This window comes from Mobula hypostoma, chromosome 14 (assembly GCF_963921235.1).
Source record: "Mobula hypostoma chromosome 14, sMobHyp1.1, whole genome shotgun sequence".
Taxonomy (NCBI): domain Eukaryota; kingdom Metazoa; phylum Chordata; class Chondrichthyes; order Myliobatiformes; family Myliobatidae; genus Mobula; species Mobula hypostoma.
Window position 1 is genome coordinate 4,681,855 of NC_086110.1, and position 17,886 is coordinate 4,699,740.

A 17,886-nucleotide genomic window follows, 5' to 3' on the forward strand; every position below is an offset into this window, starting at 1 on the left:
TCTTTACTTCAATCCCATGTTTGTCATTGCTGCATCCAGTTAATATTTTGTTTGAATTTTGTAGGAGTTTGAACTCCGGAAGCATGCTAGGCAGGAAGGTCGGCGATACTGTGATCCTGTCGTACTGACCTATCAGGCTGAGCGTATGCCTGAGCAAATCAGATTGAAGGTTTGATTTTTTTTTAAGTTTTATGTCCACAATTTTAGAAAAATTGCCATGTAGAACGTGTATTAATTGGGTACAAAGGTCACCCGTAAAAGAAATATCATTTTGTAAGCACAAAGCGGGCTCTTCAGCCCAGCATGTCCATGCCAACTGTTAAGTACCCATCTATACTAATCTCATTTTCTGGCACTTCGTCTACAGCCTTCTATATGTTGGTGATTTAAGTCTCATCTGGATACTTCAGTGTTGTGCGAGTACCTACCTCCATTTTTCAGGTAGTGCACTCCAGTTTTCAACCACCCTTAATGGAAAGAGTTCTTCCTCTGATCACCTTTAAACCTCTTAGCCTTCATCCTAAACTTATACCCTCTAGTGTAGGAAATTTTCTACCTCCTTTATCATTGGCCCTCACAATTCTGTCAGCCTCTGTCACCAGCTTGTTCAATGCTCCTTTCTTTCTTTTTAAATCTTTTTATTAATTTTCAAAATTATAAACACAATAAGAAAGTTGATACAAAGAGATTGGAATAATCTTAATAAGCATATACAAAAAGGATTTTAAGTAACATAGGTAGAATAGACTTCCAAACTCATAATGAAATTAGTCATAAAGGAATAAAAAGAAAATAAAATATATAAACCCCGAAAAGAAAAAGGGAAAAAAAAACCCAAAAAGAAACAGAACAAAACAGGGCTAGACCAATATCTTGAATCAGACACGTTCAGTAATGTCATCAACTCCGCTCCTCTATTCATATAATTTAAGTTTTAAAAAAAAAATTCAGAAAAGTCAAATTACATCATATGAAGATGTTGCATAAAAGGTCTCCAAGTTTCTTCAAATTTAACCAAAGGATCAAAAATATCACTTCTAATTTCTAAATTTAAATTTATATAGTTTGAGAAAACCATTGGAATGTAGTAGGAGGATTGGTTTCCTTCCAGTTCAACAAAATGGACCTTTTAGCCATCAAAGTAACAAATGCTATCATCCGACAGGCTGAAGAAGACAAAGATCTATGTTCTACCATTGACAATCCAAAATTTGCCTTAATAGGATGGGGTTTTAAATCAAAACATAGAACTGTTAAAATAATAGCAAACATATCTTTCCAATATTTTTCCAAAAGAGGACAGGACCAAAACATATGAGTTAAAGAAGCTACCTCACAGTGACATCTATCACAAGTAGGGTTTATATGGGAATAAAAACGGGCTAGTTTATCTTTGGACATATGGGCTCTGTGCTACTTTAAATTGTATTAATGTATGTTTAGCACGTATAGAAGAAGTACTAACTAATTGAAAAATTTTATCCAATTTCTCTATAGGTAGACAAAGTTGAAGTTCCCTTTACCATTCATTTTTAATTTTATCAGATATACCTGGCTGTAATTTCATAATTATATCATAGATAATTGCTGTTAATCCGGTCTGAAAACGATTTGAACCTAAAATTTTATCAATAATATCAGTAGGATTTGAAGTTGGAAAGGTAGGCAATGTAGTATTTTAAAAAAATTCTTATTTGTAAGTATCTGGAAAAAAAATGGGATCTAGGCAAATCAAATTTCTTAGATAACTGCTCAAAAGACATAAAACAGTTATCCAGAAATAAGTCACGAAAACATATTACACCTTTTGTTTTCAGTATCAAAAAGGCTTGGTCCATAACCGAGGGTTGAAAAAAGAAATTAGATATAATAGGACTTGATAACATAAATTTTTTTGGCCTGAATGAATTTACGAAATTGAAACCATATTCGCAATGTATGTTTAACTATAGGGTTAAACATTTGTTTATTCAATTTAGATAGTACAAAAGGAAGTGAAGTTCCTAAAATGGAAGTTAAAGAAAACCCCTGTACAGAGTGGCCTTCAAGCTTTACCCAATATGGGCTTGGAGTTATATTCCAATCTTGCGTCCAAAATATTAAATATCGAATATTAATTGCCCAATAATAAAATCTTAGGTTAGGCAATGCCAAACTAAGTATTTTTTACTTAATCTGGGATTTTTATTTTACCATGTATAGGAGGAAACTTTAAAATCAATAGTATCAAAAAAGGATTTAGGAATAAAAATTGGTATCGTTTGAAATAAATATAAAAATTTAGGTAAAATAATCATTTTAATAGCATTGATTCAGCCCATCAATGATAGAGACAATGGGGACCACTTAGTAATCAGTTGTTTAACCTGATTAATTAATGGTAAAAGGCTGAAATTGAATAGATCCTTATGTCTCTTAGTAATCTTAACTCCTAGATAAGTAAAATAGTTAGTAGTCACTCTAAATGGAGAATTTCTATAAATGGGAACCTGCATATTTAATGGAAAAAGTTCTCTCTTACCTAGGTTCAGTTTATAACCAGAAAAACTACTAAACTGAGCAAGCAAAATTAATACTGCCGGAATAGATTTTTCTGGGTTAGTAAATACCTAAGCCAAAGGGGTGAGATGTATCAGTTATAATCCAAGATATAAATATCGAACAAAAATTAAATTTCTCAAGGGTGTTAAATAAATATGTCTATTCAACCCTGTCAAAAGCCAATATTTTGCTAATATTTTAGAAAAAATCTTAGAATCCACATTCAGCAAAGATATAGGCCTATAAGATGCACATTCAGTAGGATCCTTATCTTTTTTAAGAATTGGGGAAATAGAAGCTGGATAAAAAGATTGTGGTAATTTACCTATAGATACTGCATCCCTAAAAACACTACATAGCCAAGAAGTCAGTGTAGTAGAGAAAAATTTTAAAAATTCTACTGTATATCCGTCTGGGCCAGGTGCTTTACCTGAGCTCATCGAAAAGATAGCGTTCTTTATTTCCTCTACTGTAATAGGTACATCTAGTTTTGAATGTTCATTAGATGATAATTTTGGAATATTCAATTTCTTAAAAAATTCATGCATTATAGTAGAGTCATCAGGAAATTCTGATTGATATAAGGAGGTATAAAATTCTTGAAAGGATTTATTAATCTCGTGTTCAATGCTCCAAGAGACGGAAATCTATTCTATCCTGCCTTTTTACAGTTGAGGAGCTGTGTCTCGGGCAATGCCCTGGTCAATCTTCTTTACATCATCTTGAGTCTTTCCTTTTGTGTGGCAACCATAAATGCATGAAGTACCTGAGCTATGGCCCAAACAATCTTATAAAGTTGTTCCATAACTTCCCCGCTGTTGTTTTCTGTGTCCTATCTCATCCATGTTCCTTCTCCATCGCCTTATTTACCTGTGCCATTGCCTTCAGGAGTCCTTGGATTTTTACGTATAGGTTCTTCTGTTGCTCAGTACGCCATCAGGGCCTAACCATTCATTGTGAATGTCATGTAAGCTTTCCTTGACTGTATTTTAATGATATTTAATCAATATAAATCTCTAATCTGTGACCAGATATTTAAATAATGCCAAATTGTGTTAACAGACAATTTAGTACTCTGTTTCTCAGTAACATGGAAAGTGTATGGTCATGCACTTTGGTGGAAGAAATAAACAGGCAGACTATTATTTAGATGGGGAAAGAATTCAAAATGCAGAGATGCAAAGGGACTTGGGAGTCCTTACACAAGATACCCTAAAGTTTAACCTCCAGGTTGAGTCGGTGGTGAAGAAGGTGAATGCAATGTTGGCATTCATTTCTAGAGGTATAGAATATAAGAGCAGTGATGTGATGTTGAGGCTCTATAAGGCACTCATGAGACCACACTTGGAGGATTGTGTGCAGTTTTGGGCTCCTTATTTTGGAAAGGATATACTGACATTGGAGAGGGTTCAGAGAAGGTTCACGAGAATGATTTCCAGGAATGAAAGGGTTACCATATGAGGAATGTCTGCCAGCTCTTGGGCTGTATTCCCTGGAGTTCAGGAGAATGAGGGGCTATCTCATAGAAAAGTTCCAAATGTTAAAATGCCTGAACAGATCAGATATAGCAATGATTTCCCATGGTAGGGGAATCTAGCACAAGACTTCAGGATTGAAGGACATCCAATTAGACAGAGATGCGGAGAAATTACTTTAGTCAGAGGATGGTAAATCTGTGGAATTTGTTGCCACAAGCGGCTGTGGAGGCCAAGTCACTGGGTGCATTTAAGGCAAAGATAGATAGGTTCTTGATTAGCCAGGGCATCAAGGGGTATGGGGAGAAGGCAGGGGAGTGGGGATGACTGGGGAAATTGGATCAGCCCATGATTGAACAGAGCAGAATGGAGCTCCTATATCTTATGGTCTTAAAAGAAAAATTCTGTAGAACTGATATTCTTTGATGAATATTAAAATGGTGAAGTGTGACTTTTATGCTGTTGCCTAGGTCTTCTCAACTTAATCAGCCAGACATTTAAGTCACATTGCAGAGACTGAATATTTAATAAATTGCAATGGGAGTTTTTCATTTAGCACTATTTTTGCTAAGAAATCTTTAAACATTAACTGATTGCTGCTAAGGAGGTATGAATGGCTTAGTCTATTATGTTTTTCTATTTTTAGGTGGGTGGTGTAGATCCCAAACAACTGGCTGTCTATGAAGAGTTTGCTCGTAATATTCCAGGATTTCTTCCCAGCAATGATATTTCTCAGCCCACTGGCTTCTTGGCCAAGCCCATGCAGGTATCTTAAAGGCTATACCATAATACTGACATTTTTCCCTCTGGTTTTTGTGAAATTATTTAAGTTAATTATTGCCAGTGTTGTACACTTCCGAGTTTTGCTGTCTCAATTTTAGTTTGTATTTAGTGATTCCAACTTAAGTTCTGGCTAACATGGTATTTCATTACAGAATCTGTTAATAGTAGATTTCTATTTACTTAGAAATGATGAACAATTTCGTAACATGGTTTGATAAAACCAGTAATGCCTTTCAAACTCTATCTTTATCATCCATAGCAAGCTTGGGCAACTGATGATATTGCACAGATTTATGACAAGTGCATTACTGAACTGGAGCAACATCTGCATGCAATTCCACCATCTCTGGCCATGAACCCTCAGGCTCAGGCACTTCGTAATTTACTGGAAGCTGTGGTGATGGCCAGGAATTCACGTGATGCTATTGCTGCTCTTGGCCTCCTGCAGAAGGTAAGTACTCTATACAGACATTTAGCTACGGAGGTGTTCTGAGATCTGTATCGTTATTGATTAAATTTAATATTTAAACAACAGCGCTATTTGGAAATGGTTCTCTGTGGCTATAATTCTGGAAGTTAGTTTTCAAGTTAGGAAAGATGATTTCAATAGCACTGCAGAGAACCTGATGAAAGTAGATTGGTGGTAGAAGCTTGAGAATCTTTAAAACGGGAAGAATTCATGTCCCTTTAAGGGTGAAAGAGGAAAAAAATGACAAGATTAAGGAACCTTGGATGACCACGGGCGTTATAAATAAAGAAGGAAAGCTATGTTAAATATGGGCAACTGGAATCAATGAGGCCTCTTGAGGAATATAAAGTATGACAGAATTAAAGAAATTAAGAGTGCAAAAAAAGGTCATGATGTATCCATGGTGGGTAAGATAAAAGGGAAACCCAAGGCATTGTAGAAGTACATCAAGAGGTTAGCCAGGGAAATAGTGAGGGTCAGATAGTTAATCTGTGTGTGAACTCAAGCAGCTGAGTGGGGTCTGAAATGAGCACTTCTTATCTGTATTCACTTAGGAGAAGGATGTGGAAAGTGGCAAGCTTAGGGTACGTGGATAATTTTGGACAAGTCAGTATACCAAGGAAGGAGTGCTAGATGACATGGACTAATCCTGAAGATGAGATCTGACCAGGTTGCATTGGGATTGGAGGAGGAGATTTCTGGGTACCCAGCATAGATTTTCGCATCCGCCTTAGCCACAGGTGAAGTGCCAGAAGACCGGAAGATGGCTAATGTTCGTCTTTTAAGGGCAGCTTAAATGGGCCTGTTTCTATGCTGTGCAACTCCAAATCTGATTATTTTAAAACCAGGACTATAATTTTTGTAAGTAATTGATATTAGAACTAATGTCTGACAATTTTAACTGAAGGCCGTGGAGGGACTGCTGGACGCCACTAGTAGTGCAGACTCGGACCTCTTGCTTCGATACAGAGAATGCCATTTGCTGGTTTTGAAAGCTCTGCAGGATGGGCGTGCTTATGGATCTCAGTGGTGTAACAATAAAATCACTAGGTGCGTAAGTAACGTGATATTTCATTACCTTTTGCAGCTTGTTCCATGAAACACTGGATACTAATGCAGGAATACCTGCTGATACAATTCTGATTGGGTCATTATCACTGTACACAATTTCAAACCAGCTTGAGAAGAAGGGAGTCCCATGTTTAAGATCTGTGTAGAGTCTTTAATTTGGGAGTACATTGTGGTGAGTCCTTGTCAAGCCAGAGTGAAATGGAAGAGCAAATATCACTTCATAGTAAATGTTAAATCTTCAGAGCTGGTAAGAAACTTCAAGGCACATATGCACTAAACTTGTTTAAGTAAATTCTCCAATAGAAAATAGTGCAGTGAGATGTGGGATTTAACACGCAACCACAATATTAATTGCCTATGTTTATGATTAGTGTGTGGAGAGAAATTTGTCATGGCACTTCTACCACCGGGTATAATTTTCCTTAATACTGGTACAGTTGGAAATTCTGGTACAGAGCATAGTTATGAATCATATGTAAAAAGCGCTAGTTTTCATTTATAAAAGTTGCTGGTGAACGCAGCAGGCCAGGCATCTCTAGGAAGAGGCACAGTCGACGGTACCCAAAACATCGACTGTACCTCTTCCTGACCTGCTGCATTCACCAGCAACTTTGATGTGTGTTGCTTGAAATTCTAGCATCTGCAGATTTCCTCGTGTTTAAGCTTTCATTTATGTAGAGTTTTTACCATCCAATTGCACAGAGTCTTAGAGTTATCAATTAAAGTGATGTCCAGCCACAAAACATAAGGTGGCCAAAATTTTGAAGGTGGGTTTTAAGGAACTGATAAATAAAGGCTGAGGTTGAAGAAATTTAATATTTGAAGTCTAAATATTTGATAGCTCAGCCACCAATGGTAGAGCAGAGAAAATTGTGAATATACAAGAGGCCTTAAATAGAGGAGATTGGATGTTTGGGATTTTTAGAAAGATTAACAATGATGAAGAATCTTTATGCCATCATGTATGAATGCAGTTCAGATGATTTTATACATAGCTAGCCTTTGTTCTGGTAGCTTGTAACTGGTTCCTTATCTGTTCAAATAGGTGCCTAATTGAATGTCGTGATGAGTACAAGTATAATGTCGATGCTGTGGAGTTGCTCATTAGGCATCATCTAGTGAACATGCAGCAGTATGATATCCACTTAGCCCAGGTAAGGACATACAGTCCTGCATGTAAAGATGAGGTGGTATAAAGCTGGTGTATTACAATCAGTAATGTACTTTGCAATTTTTAAATCAATGGGGGACATTTTTCCTGTTGTTCAAAAACTCCAAACCATAGAAAATACCCATGGAATACTGAAACAAGCAGAGTTCTACTTCGTTGTATTATGAACAACTTTAATAGAAGTTGATTAACATCAAATAAAGGAAACAGATAGTCGTGCCTGGTAACATACATCAAAGTTGCTGGTGAACGCATCAGGCCAAGCAGCATCTATAGGAAGAGGCCTCTTCCTATAGATGCTGCTTGGCCTGCTGCGTTCACCAGCAACTTTGATGTATGTTGCTTGAATTTCCAGCATCTGCAGAATTCCTGTTGTTTGTCGTGCCTGGTAATGTTTACATTTGAAATGCTTTATCAACTCAATAAATGCTTAAGTATTTTGTGTGCAAGCAATGTAAAGAAAAGTTTGAAAATGCAAACTTCGCAACAGCAAAGAAATAATTATTTGATACAGCAATCACTATAACCCGTTGAGATTACACCTATTCCCGTGGCATCTTTATACGATATAGCATGTTCTTAGCGCCAAGTGAGTTACCAGAGGATTGCAGAATAGCCAATGTTGTTCTGCTATTTAAGAAAGACTCTTAAAAATAAACCAGGAGATTATAGGCCCATGACCCTGACATCAATAGTGGGAAAATTATTGCAAGGTATTCTACTGGACTGAGTATATGAGTATTTGGATAGACATGAACTTATTAAGGGTAGTCAGCATGACTTTGTGTGTGGTAGGTTGTGTCTAACCAATCATAGAGATTTGGAGGAAGTACAGGTTTCCCCCGCTATCTGAAGGTAGAGCGTTCCTATGAAACGGTTCGTAAGCCAGAATGTCGTAAAGTGAATAAGCAGTTACCATTTATTAATATGGGGAAAATTTTTGAGCGTTCCCAGACCCCAAAAAAACCTACAAAATCATGCCAAATAACACATAAAACCTAAAATAACAGTAACATATAGTAAAAGCAGGAATGATATGATAAATATACAGCCTATATAAAGTAGAAATACTTCTCTGCAGCACTGTCTAGCGCAGCGAGGATCTCACGGAAGCGCTCTCGGCAGAAACACTCTCTCCAGTAACCCTTAAGCTATGAAGCTGCCAAATCATACCAAATAACACAAAAATACACAGCCTATATAGAGTAAAAATAATGTATAAAGTAGAAATAATGTATGTACAGTGTAGTTTCACTTACGGGAATTGGGAAGACTCCAATAAATTGTAGTTTCGTCACAGTTCAACACTTGCTTATACGAATAAGCACCTGATGCAATGGGCAATTGCCTCTGATCTGAGCCAACATTTACGTGCCGGGCGACACCTAATTAATTAGCTTGTTTATTTCGGCTTTTTTCTTAAAGATGTGCTGTGTGCGTCCTGACTACCGCTGCACCACTGCATTCTTCGCGGCCCAGAAGTTGGAGACCACTTCTTAAACTATGAAGCTTCCCTTGCCTCAGAAACCAATCAAACCACCCATGACTACCTTTAAATTCCACTCTTGCAACACTTTCATCACCATCATCTGTGCTTTCTGTTTCAGCTTATTAAAAGACTGACTGATTTCTCCTCAAGTACAAGAAAACTTAACAGAACACCACACTTTGTACACCCATCAATCCACTCAAGCAATAGACTTTCCATTTTATCTATTATTGGATGCCGACTAAGAGAGACCACTTTGTTACGAGCAGAACCAACAGTAACATCGGCAGCTTTCAAAATTCTTTCTCTCTGCGTATAAATAGTGCAAATGGTGGACGCAGGCAAGTTCAACGTGTGGACAATGTCTTTACCTCGTTCACCATGATGGAAACGCTTAATTATGTATAGTTTTATGCTAAAAGTGTAACATCCTTACTAGCTCTTTTAGGCTTTTCCGATACCTTAGAACTCATCTTGCTAACGGATGCACAAAATAAATGGAGATAAAGCACATGTTTAAACAATGGTGGCTAGAATGCAGTTCTGGGGGAGGAGCTTGGCTGCTCGGGGTGCGCGCTGCCTTTTTTCGTAACAGTGAAAACACCTTCTGTTAGCGAAAACAGGTAACTAATGTAGGTCTTTCGTAACAGTGAGGTGTCGTAAAGCAAACATTCAGAAAACGGGGGCCACTTATAACCAGGAAAGTTGAAGAGGGCAAGGCAATGGATGTTGTCTACCTGGACTTTAGCAAGGCATTTGACAAGGCCCCGAATGGGAGGTTGTTCAAGAAGGTTCAGTTGCTTGACATTCAAGATGGGGTAGTAAATTGGATTAGACATTGGCTTTGTGGGAGAGGCCAGAGAGCGGTCGTAGAGGGTTGCCTCTCTGACTGCAGCCCTGTGACTATGGAGTGCCACGGGGATTGATGCTGGGTCCATTATTGTTTGTCATCTATATCAAATAATCGGGATGAAAATGTGGTTAACTGGATCAGCAAAGTTGTGGATGACACCAAGATTGGGGGAGTAGTGGACAGTGAGAAAGACTATCGTGCTTTGCAGCAGGATCTGGACCAGCTGGAAAAAATGGACTGAGAAATGGCAGCTGGAATATGTCAATGAAGACTCCACGTATCAGCTAGTTACAATACAGTCCTAGCATCTCTACCCCAGCATCTCCACAACAGTTCACATTTCCATTCATGCTAAGATAAGACCAATGACCCTCTACTACTCTTTACAACCCTCGTGTGATTACTGTACCTTTAAACATCTCAGTTTGTAAGCCCCAAAACTACCCACCATGGATCAGAACTGAAGAAGCTTCTCAGATGAGTGACGAAGTGCCTTCTAGACAACACAGCAAGTCTATTTGCATTGATTTACCACTGCTTGATAGGCAGATGGAATTTAATGCAGACAAGTGCACGGTGTTGCACTTTGTTTGGTCTTGCACTGTAAGCGGTAGAGCACTGAGGAGTGCAGTGGATCAAAGGGATCTGGGAATACAGGTGAATCTGGGAATTCATTGAAAGTGGCCTCACAGGTGGATAGTGTCATAAAGAAGGCTTTTGGCACATTGGCCTTTATAAATCAAAGTATTGAGTACAGGAGATGGTATGTTATGTTGAAGTTGCATAAGACATTGGTGAAGCCTGATTTGAAGTATTTACAGTTTTGGTCACCTACGTGCTGGAAGGATGTAATTAAGGTTGGAAAGGTACAGTGAAAATTTGCAAGGATGCTGCTGGGTCTAGAGGACCTGAGTTAAAACAAAAGATTGAATAGGTTAGGACTTAAGTCCTTGGAACATAGAAGACTGAGAGGAAATTTGATAAAGGTATACAAAATTATGAGAGGTATAGATTGGTAAATGCAAGCAGGTTTTTTACACTGGGATTGAGTGGAACTACCATCAGAGGTCACGGGTTAAGGGTGAAATGTGAAAAATTTAAGGGGAACATAAGGAAAGTCTTCATTCAGAAGGATGTGGAATGAGCTGCCAGTGCATATGGTGCATGCAAGCTTGATTTCAACATTTAAGCTAAGTTTGAATGGGTACATGGATGGTAGGTGTATGGACGGCTATGATCCCTGTGCAGTTTGATGGGATAGGCGGTTTAAATAGTTTGGCATAGACTAAATGGGATGAAGGGCCTGTTTCTGTGCTCTAATGGTGAATGATTTGATACATCATGTAAGCTGTTTGGCAGTCTCTCAGGATTAAAAATGATGTGCTTCCACTCCAGTTTGATTCTGTGGTGGAGAATGAAGCCACTGAGGGAACGCCAGACTCCCCACAGATGGAAAGGTAGTTTGAGAGGTGATACACTTAAGCTGGACTTCTGTGTGTTCCTCATGCATGGCTTCAGGGTTCTTAATACCATTTTCAAAGCTCCAACTTCACTTTGAGAGACAAGTTCTGGTGTTAGCCAATAATTAGAGCATAGTAGATGGGCTGTTAGTCATAGTCATACTTCATTAATCCCGGGGGAAATTAGTTTTCGTTACACTTGCTCCATAAATAATAACTAGTAATAGAACCATAAATAGTTAAATAGTAACATGTAAATTATGCCAGTAAATTGTGAAATAGGTCCAGGACCAGCCTATTGGCTCAGGATGTCTGACCCTCCAAGGGAGGAGTTGTAAAGTTTGATGGCCACAGACAGGAATGACTTCCTATGACTCTCAGTGCTGCATCTCGGTGTCTCTGGCTGAAAGTACTCCTGTGCCCACCCAGTACATTATGTAGTGGATGGGAGACATTGACCAAGATGGCATGCAACTTAGACAGCATCCTCTTTTCAGACACCACCGTGAGAGAGTCCAGTTCCATCCCCACAACATCACTGGCTTTACGAATGAATTTGTTGATTCTGTTGGTGTCTGCTGCCCCAGCACACAACAGCAAACATGATCGCACTGGCCACCACAGACACTTAGAACATCCTCAGCATCATCCGGCAGATGCTAAAGGACCTCAGTCTTCTCAGGAAATAGAGACGGCTCTGACTCTTCTTGTAGACAGCCTCAGTGTTCTTGGACCAGTCCAGTTTATTGTCAATTTGTATCCCCAGGCATTTGTAATCCTCCACCATGTCCACACTGACCCCCTGGATGGAAACAGGGGTCACCGGTACCTTAGCTCTCCTCAGGTCTACCACCAGCTCCTTAGTCTTACACATTAAGCTGCAGATAATTCTGCTCACACCATGTGACAAAGTTTCCTACCGTAGCCCTGTACTCAGCCTCATCTCCCTTGCTGACGCATCCAACTATGGCAGAGTCATCTGAAAACTTCTGAAGATGACAAGACTCTGTGCAGTAGTTGAAGTCCAAGGTGTAAATGGTGAAGAGAAAGGGAGACAAGACAGTCCCCTGTGGAGCCCCAGTGCTGCTGATCACTCTGTCGGACACACAGTGTTGCAAGCACACGTACTGTGGTCTGCCAGTCAGGTAATCAAGAATCCATGATACCAGGGAAGCATCCACCTGCATCGCTGTCAGCTTCTCCCCCAGCAGAGCAGGGCGGATGGTGTTGAACGCATTGGAGAAGTCAAAAAACATGACTCTCACAGTGCTCGCTGGCTTGTCCAGGTTAATGAACACAATTAATAAAAACTGTGTCCTTCTAATGGGAAAATGGGATGGGAAGTTCTATCACAAACAAGAGAAAATCTGTAGATACAGGAGGAACTCAGCAGGCCAAGCAGCATCTATGGAAAAGAGTAACGGCAACATTTTGGGCCAAGACCCTTCATTAGGACTGCTCTATTATGCCTGTGATTACAGCTGTACCCAACTACAAGATAGTTCAACTGTAGATTGACATAAAACCTGCCAACATTCTTTTCTCAGTTGTAAATCCTTGTGATTTTTGGAGGCTTTTTAATGGTCTTGCTTCCTACAGAAAATTTAAACAGTTGTTAAAGTTAATACGATTAGCATTTTATGACAAGATCTTTGACAAAACTTAATATATGTCTGAGCTTTAGAAAATTCATTGGCTGAGAAGTGGTGAGAGGGTTTGGTGCAGTCACACTGCAACACTATGACAATGAAGTTGATTGTAGACTGCAGCTGGATGACAAATAGTTGTGCTTAGAAGCTCAATCAAGTTACATTTTTTTGCCGCACGCAGAAATTCCTTTGTGTGGATGGTTATTTCCTTAATTTTTAATGACACTTATTTTATGCTTTAATTAAAAGTGTGGTTAGAATGTATAGATTACTGTGTGAACTTTTTAGTAGGAGTCTCAAAAATATAAGCCAGGAGAACATTTTGTTGAAGTTGTGTGTTCCTAATCTGATAGTTCTGAATGTTTTTAAATCTGTAACGTACATTGCGCTCTTTTTTTTAAACTAATGACATTGTTTTATTCTGACAGTCAATGGAGAATGGCCTGAATTACATGGCTGTAGCCTTTGCCATGCAGTTGGTGAAGATTCTCTTGGTAGATGAGAGAAGCATTAGCCACATTACTGAAGCAGATTTATTCAACACTATTGAAACACTTATGAGGATCAGTGCTCATTCCAGGGGAAATGCACCTGAAGGGTATGTATTAGAATTGGTTTGGGAATAGGTTCAGAAACATAGTAAATTGAAATCCAGTCCTTTCAGAATGTTGTAAACTAAGTTTTAATGATGAGATTTGGGAACTCGAGTTATCAGTGATGCTCATGCTAGATATTTCCTGTGAACGTAGAACATACAGGGTTAATGGTAAGGCACTGAGGAGTGCAGTGGAACAGAGGGATCTGGGAATACAGATACAAAATTCCCTAAAAGTGTCGTCACAGGTAGATAGGGTCGTAAAGAGAGCTTTTGGTACATTGGCCTTTATTAATCGAAGTATTGAGTATAAGAGCTGGAATGTTATGATGAGGTTGTATAAGGCATTGGTGAGGCTGAATCTGGAGTATTGTGTTCAGTTTTGGTCACCAAATTACAGGAAGGATATAAATAAGGTTGAAAGTGTGCAGAGAAGGTTTACAAGGATGTTGCCGAGACTTGAGAAACTCAGTTACAGAGAATAGGTTAGGACTTTATTCCCTGGAGCGTAGAAGAATGAGGGGAGATTTGATAGAGGTATATAAAATTATGATGGGTATAGATAGAGTGAATGCAAGCAGGCTTTTTCCACTGAGGCAAGGGGAGAAAAAAACCAGAGGACATGGGTTAAGGGTGAGGGGGGAAAAGTTTAAAGGGAACATTAGGGGGGGCTTCTTCACACAGAGTGGTGGGAGTATGGAATGAGCTGCCAGACGAGGTGGTAAATGCGGGTTCTTTTTTAACATTTAAGAATAAATTGGACAGATACATGGATGGGAGGTGTATGGAGGGATATGGTCCGTGTGCAGGTCAGTGGGACTAGGCAGAAAATGGTTCGGCACAGCCAAGAAGGGCCAAAAGGCCTGTTTCTGTGCTGTAGTTTCTATGGTTCTATGTTTCTATGGCTATTACCAAACATCTCAAAGCATATTTCATTGATCTTCTTGTCAGTCGCCTGTTTAGATCAGCATCTGTTTCCCTTGTCTGCAAAAAACCTTCACTGTTCCAGAGCATTCGTATTTGGCTGTACATAAATGGTGTAAGCCAGTACTGATGTAATCATTTTAATCAAGATTCATCAATCAAGGCTTCCACCATGATTCAGAGGTGCAAATAACTAGCGTTTATTTTCTGAACAGATTGCCACAGCTCATGGATCTCCTGAGAGCTAACTACGAAGCCATGATGGATCGTGCACATGGTGGCCCCAACTTCATGATGCATTCTGGGATATCACAGGCATCAGAATATGATGACCCACCCGGGCTTCGGGAGAAGGCAGAGTATTTACTGAGGGAATGGGTAAACCTATACCACTCTGCGGCAGCCGGACGGGACAGCACCAAAGCATTCTCTGCCTTTGTTGGGCAGGTAAGGGTGAAGATAGTGTTTCTGAATAAGAAAGGAGATAGCTAATGGAAGCTACTTAATCTTGTGTGATGAGCAAGGTGAAAACTGCTGAAATCCTTGTGTTTGTAGAGTTTGAAGCAACATATAGGCTATTTGGCACAATTGGTTCATGTTGGTGTTTGGTCTAAAGTTGAGCATAATCCTGAAAAACTGAAAGGAGTAAAAGGAAGACGCTGGAGAGGTAGTAATGGGGGACAAGGAAATGACAGGTTTGCTGTGGAATACGCTAGTAGTATGCCGGAAGTTTGAGAGTGTCAGGGAGCAGAAGAAGGGAAATTATAGTCCAGTTAGTCTAACCTCAGTGGATGGGAGGATGTTAGTTGATTGATAAGGATGTGGTTTCAGGGTACACAGAGGCACATGATAAAATAGGCCAAAGTCAGCATGGTTTCCTTAAAGGAAAATCTGGCCTGACAAATCTGTTGGAATTCTCTGAAGAAATAACATACAGGACAGACAAGGGAGAATCAATGGATGTTGTATACTTGGATTTCAGACGAGGTACCACACATGAGGCCACTTAACAAGTTACGAGCCCTTGGTATTATAGGAAAAATTCTAGCATGGATAGGGGATTAGCTGATTGGCGGGAGGCAGAAAGTGGGAATAATGGAAGCCCCTTTTTCTGATCGGCTGCTGGTGGCCAGTGGTGTTCTACAGGGGTTTGTGTTGGGACAGCTGCTTACGTTATTTGTCATTGGTATGCATGATGGAATTAATGGCTTTGTTGCCAAGTTGTATACAGTATAAAGATAGATGGAGGGGTAGGTAGTGTTGAGGAAGCAGAGGGGCTACAGAAAGACTTAGATTAGGAGAATGGGCAGATGGAATGCAGGGTCAGGAAGTGTTTGGTCATGCATTTTGATAGAAGAAATAAAGAGTGTGGACTACTTTCTAAGTAGAGAGAAAATTTGAAAAATTGAGTTGCAAAGGGACTTGGGAGTCTTTGTACAGGATTCCCTAAAGGTTAACTTACAAGTTGAGTGGGTGGTGAGGAAGGCAATGTTAGCGTTCATTTCAAGAGGACTAAAATATAAAAACAAGGTTGTAATGTTGAGGCTTTATAAGGCACTGATGAGGCCTCACTTGGAGTATTGTGAGCAGTTTTGGGCCCCTTATCTAAGAAAAGGTGTGGTAGCATTGAAGAGGAGTCAAATGAGTTTCACAAAAATGATTCGGGATTGAAAGGTTTGTCATGTGAGATGCATTTGATGGCTCTGGGCCTGTACTCACTGGAATTCAGAAGAATCAGGGGCATCTCATTGAAGCCTATTAAATGTTGAAAGGCCTCGATAGAGTCGATTTGGAGTGGATGTTTCCTATGGTGGAAGAAGACCAGAGCACACAGCTGCAATAGCGAGATGTCCATTTAGAACAGAGATGAAGAGGAATTTCTTTAGCCAGAGTATTAGTGAATCCATGGAATTTGTTGCCACATGAGGCTGTGGAAGCCAAGTCATTTGGTATATTTAAAGGAGAGGTAGATATATTCTTGATAAGTCAGGGCATGAAGGGATACGGGGAAAAGGCAGGAAACTGGGGCTGAGAGGGAAATGGATCAGCCATGGAGAGATGGCAGAGCACTCGATGGGGCAAATGGCCTAATTCTGCTCCGATATGGTCTTACGGAGTCTAGTCTTAATGGTTGATGAGACCTTTGCTATAGTCATCACCTCGAGTAGCATATTCCATAGTTCCTTTACTTGCCAAGATTTCTCTTTAATTTAATTTACTAATAAATCTTGGATCTGCTTTTCTAAGGATTACTTTTTTCAGTATCCACAAAATGGTTGTCACTTACGAGTTTGCATGTTAGTGCTATATATTTCCCCATTACATCACCTCAGATTTTGGATCAAGCACTGTATTATTTTACAGATCTCTCTCCTAATGAGTCCTGCATTCTCTATCTCCTTCCTGCTGCCTGAGTGTCTTCACCAGATAAAGCTGCAGAATTTCAAATAAAGGTTCTGACTAATGCCAGTTGTCCTGTAAATGGGGTTAGAGACACTATGAGATGAGAGCAGGAGAATGTAGTGGAAAAGAGGGTATTAGGAAGATTATGGGAAGGACAGAGCTGTGTAAATATGCTCTGGCATTCCCTTCCCTAACTTCTACTTTCTTACTCTCTCACAATCCTTTTCCTACATATCCACCACTCTAGCTCCTCCTCGCACCAGTCAGCAGTCGGTCCCTATGCTTTCTAGCTCTTGCTTCATTTCCTTGCCAGTCTGCAGAACCTGTCAGCTGTCATTCCTGAACTCTCTAGCCTTAAAAATAAATGGATAAATCCATTAGTGCGCTGCTTATATTGTCTTTTGAGATCTTCAACCTTTCTGCTCTTACAGGCCACCAAAAGAATAACTACTTCTGTATTTTTTTTTAGTTTTTAATTAATCCTTTTTTCTGTGGCATTTTAATCTGAGGAATAACTCAAATGATCTAGTTTACCTGTTTGACTTCTCATTTTGTCAACTGGATACAATAGCAATACTTACAGCTGATCTATTAAAGTATGGAACTGTGAACATTGTTTGTTGATACAGTGTTCCTTGTTGGATGTTGAAATTATGTTTTCCCTCTAGATGCACCAGCAGGGAATTTTGAAGACTGACGACCTGATTACTCGTTTTTTCCGCCTCTGTACCGAAATGTGCGTTGAAATTAGTTACCGTGCACAACAGGAGCAACAGCACAATCCTTCTGCCAATCCCACAATAATCAGGGCCAAGTGCTATCACAACCTAGATGCTTTTGTCAGATTGATAGCCCTGCTGGTCAAACACTCTGGGGAAGCTACCAATACGGTCACTAAAATAAATCTTCTTAACAAGGTGAGTAGATTCTGCAGTCAAATGCCTTTGTCATTGGTGTTTTTTTTAATTGAGTGGGATTTGGTAGGGGAGCATTGCACATCCAA

At 39.5% G+C, this 17,886-nt stretch overlaps 1 protein-coding gene across 7 annotated transcripts in view; it reads left to right on the forward strand.

Annotated features, from left to right (window-relative positions):
- The window catches only part of cnot1 (CCR4-NOT transcription complex, subunit 1), a 238,370-nt gene that overhangs the window by 186,653 nt on the left and 33,831 nt on the right, over positions 1-17,886 (forward strand). For all 7 annotated transcript variants that reach the window (XM_063066591.1, XM_063066590.1, XM_063066593.1 and 4 more), the window contains 8 exons: positions 65-169; positions 4,663-4,782; positions 5,059-5,250; positions 6,176-6,318; positions 7,385-7,493; positions 13,390-13,559; positions 14,696-14,927; positions 17,552-17,800. In XM_063066591.1, coding sequence (XP_062922661.1) covers positions 65-169; positions 4,663-4,782; positions 5,059-5,250; positions 6,176-6,318; positions 7,385-7,493; positions 13,390-13,559; positions 14,696-14,927; positions 17,552-17,800 — 1,320 coding nt within the window. The remainder of the gene's footprint in view (positions 1-64; positions 170-4,662; positions 4,783-5,058; positions 5,251-6,175; positions 6,319-7,384; positions 7,494-13,389; positions 13,560-14,695; positions 14,928-17,551; positions 17,801-17,886) is intronic.